The following is a 3,171-nucleotide window of genomic DNA, read 5'->3' on the forward strand; positions in this document are numbered from 1 at the left end:
AACAATCGGCCAACAAACAAACAACCAACAATAAGTAAACAAACAACAAACAATTAACAAACAAAAACAAACAACCAACAATAAGTAAACAAACAACAAACAATTAACAAACAAAAACAAACAACCAACAATAAGTAAACAAACAAACAACAAACAATAAGTGAACAAACAAACAAAAAACAATAAGTAAACAAACAAAAAACAAACAACAAACAATCGGCCAACAAACAAACAACAACCAACAATAAGTAAACAAAGAATAAAAAACATCAATCAGCAAACAAACAACAAACAAACATCAAACAACAAACAAACAACCCACAATAAGTAAACAAACAAATAGCAAACAACAACCAACCAACAAGTAAACAAACAAAATACTAACAACCAACAATAAGTAAACAAACAACAATCAGCAAACAAAAAACAAACAACCAACAATAAGTAAACAAACAAACAACAAACAATAAGTGAACAAACAGACAAATGACAATAAGTAAACAAACAACAAACAATAAACAAACAACAATCAGCAAATAAACAACAAATAGCCAACAATAAGTAAACAATCAACAATGAGTAAACAAACAAACAACAAACAATAATAAGAAAACAAACATTAAACAACAACCAAACAAACAACAATCAATCAACAAACAAACAACAATAAGTAAACAAACAACAATCAGCAAACAAAAAACAAACAACCAACAATAAGTAAACAAACAATCAAATAAACAACAAACTATTGGCCAACAAACAAACAACAAACAACCAACAACCAACAATAAGTAAACAAACAACAAACAATCACCAAACAAAAAACAAACAACAAACAACCAACAATAAGTAAACAAACAAACAACAAACAATAAGTAAACAAACAAACAACAAGTAAACAAACAATAAACAAACAACAATCAGCAAACAAACAACAAATAGCCAACAATAAGTAAACAAACTAACAACAAACAATAAGTAAACAAACAAACAACAATAAGAAAACAAACAAGAAACAACAACCAAACAAACAAACAACAATAAGTAAACAAACAAGGAACAATAATCAAACAAACAGCAAACAATCAGCAAACAAACAAACAACAATCAGCAAACAAACAAACAACAAACAAACAACAATCAAACAAACAACAATCAAACAAACAATCAGCAAACAACAAACAATCAGCAAACAAACAACAAACAAACAACAATCAAACAAACAGCAAACAAACAACAAACAAAAAGCAAACAAACAACAAACAACCAGCTAACAAACAACAAACAAACAACAATCAAACAAACAACAAACAATCAGCAAACAAACATCAAACAAACAACAATCAAACAAACAACAAACAGCAAACAAACAACAAACAATCAGCAAACAACAACAACCAACAACAAGTAAACCAATAAAAAACAATAAACAACAATCAAACAAACAAACAAACAACAGACAAACAACAAACAATCAGCATACAAACCACAAACTAACAACAAACAACCAACAATAAGTAAACAAACAAACAATCAATCAAACAAACAAACAAACAACAATCAAATAATCTAATGAAGTGTCTGTGTTACAAATCTTAAAAATCTTTCTTAGTTACTAGACTTTTTGTTATTTTATGTTTCTACAGACATATCTGACATAATAATACAGAATATATAATAATATAATAATAGTATATATAATAATATAATAATAATACATATAATAATATAATAATAATACAATAATAATATATATATTAATATAATAATGATATATATTAATGAGCCGGCACCGCCTCCAAACAACACCAGCTGTGACACCTCTGATGAAGACAGAAGCAAACGTTGAAACATGTCAGGAATGTTTGTAGAGACATCAAATAACAGGGTTCAGTAACTAAGAAAAAAGTTTAAGAACAAACAAACAAACAGCAAACAAACAAACAAACAAACACAAACAAACAAACAACCCACATTCAACAAACAAACAAGCAAAGAAAAACAACAAACAAAGAATGGATCAGGGGTAGTAGCTGTGAGTTATCTCCAGCTGGACTCTGAGAGCTGAACAGTTCTTATCTGAGTGGTTCTGATCCGACTGGACCCTGTTGTTCAGGACTAACAGAACCTGTTTGATTGTCAGAGAGAGAGGCTCCAGGTCTGATGTGGACCAGGCAGTCCTGTGATGGGGGCTCACCTGAGTCAAAGTACAGCAGGTAGATCAGGTTGCAGCCGTCAATCAGCAGCCGGCTCCTCCTGAAGCGGGTCTCCATGTAGACCCTGTGGTGGTTCTCCAGGAGTCTGGTCAGTCCCTGAACACCCATGACTGGTCTGAGTCCTGCTCCTGCTCAGGTCTGCTGCTCTTATCAACACTCTGAGGATCAGTTTCTGTTTCTGTAACTTTCATTTTCCTCACCTCACTTTATTACAGCTGATGTGACATCAGCTGGCAGACCCAGTCAGAACTCTGACGTCACAAACCTGGACCTGGTGCCCTCTGCAGGCTCACACTTGTACTTTTTATTCCTTTTCTTGTTGCTAAACTTAATACTTTATTCAAATATTACTTGTCATAAATAGTGAGTGAAAAATAAAACCGGTCCAAAGTGTCATCAGGTCCGTGGTTCTGGTTCTGCTCTTCAACAGAACAGTTTTATGGGTTTCTGCTGAAGTTGGTTTCTGATTCATCAGATGAATAAAGGGTTAGGAACAACAGAACAGCTCAGGATCCTCTGGAACAGTAAAATCATTCATTTGGGTCTTTTTACATGAAAATGACAGTTTTTAAACTTTAGTTTCAGCTACAAACAGATTTTAACTGATTACATGTTTTCATCTGTTAATCACAATTAATCATGATTTATCTTAAACTTAATATAAAACTTATTGCATATTGGTAAAACAAATTACTTGAGTTATTACTACTACATACTTACATACTACTACTATGTTACTACATGAGGAATGAGATGAATACTGAGGTCACAGCTGTCAGCAAAACGTAAAAAAATAAAATTTAATCATGTTTAAAATGTTTAATCTGTGTCCGTGTGGCAGTAAAATTAATCAGTTAACTCGTTGTTTTGTTGTGGTGTGTGTGTGTGTGTGTGTGTGTGTGTCTGTGTGTGTCTGTGTGTGTGTGTGTGTGTCTGTGTGTGTCTGTGTGTGTGT

The 3,171-nt window shown here is 32.5% G+C and overlaps 1 protein-coding gene across 1 annotated transcript in view; it reads right to left on the reverse strand.

The window, feature by feature from the left end:
* Positions 1 to 2,441, reverse strand: part of LOC106533779 (protein asteroid homolog 1) — a 7,910-nt gene extending 5,469 nt beyond the window's left edge. Inside the window, exon 1 of the mRNA XM_014030212.1 lies at positions 2,198 to 2,441. Within this exon, the coding sequence (XP_013885666.1) occupies positions 2,198 to 2,324 (127 nt within the window). The 5' untranslated portion in view covers positions 2,325 to 2,441. The remainder of the gene's footprint in view (positions 1 to 2,197) is intronic.
* Positions 2,442 to 3,171: the final 730 nt, after the last annotated feature.

Source organism: Austrofundulus limnaeus, unplaced genomic scaffold (genome assembly GCF_001266775.1).
Source record: "Austrofundulus limnaeus strain Quisiro unplaced genomic scaffold, Austrofundulus_limnaeus-1.0 Scaffold1018, whole genome shotgun sequence".
NCBI classification, from domain to species: domain Eukaryota; kingdom Metazoa; phylum Chordata; class Actinopteri; order Cyprinodontiformes; family Rivulidae; genus Austrofundulus; species Austrofundulus limnaeus.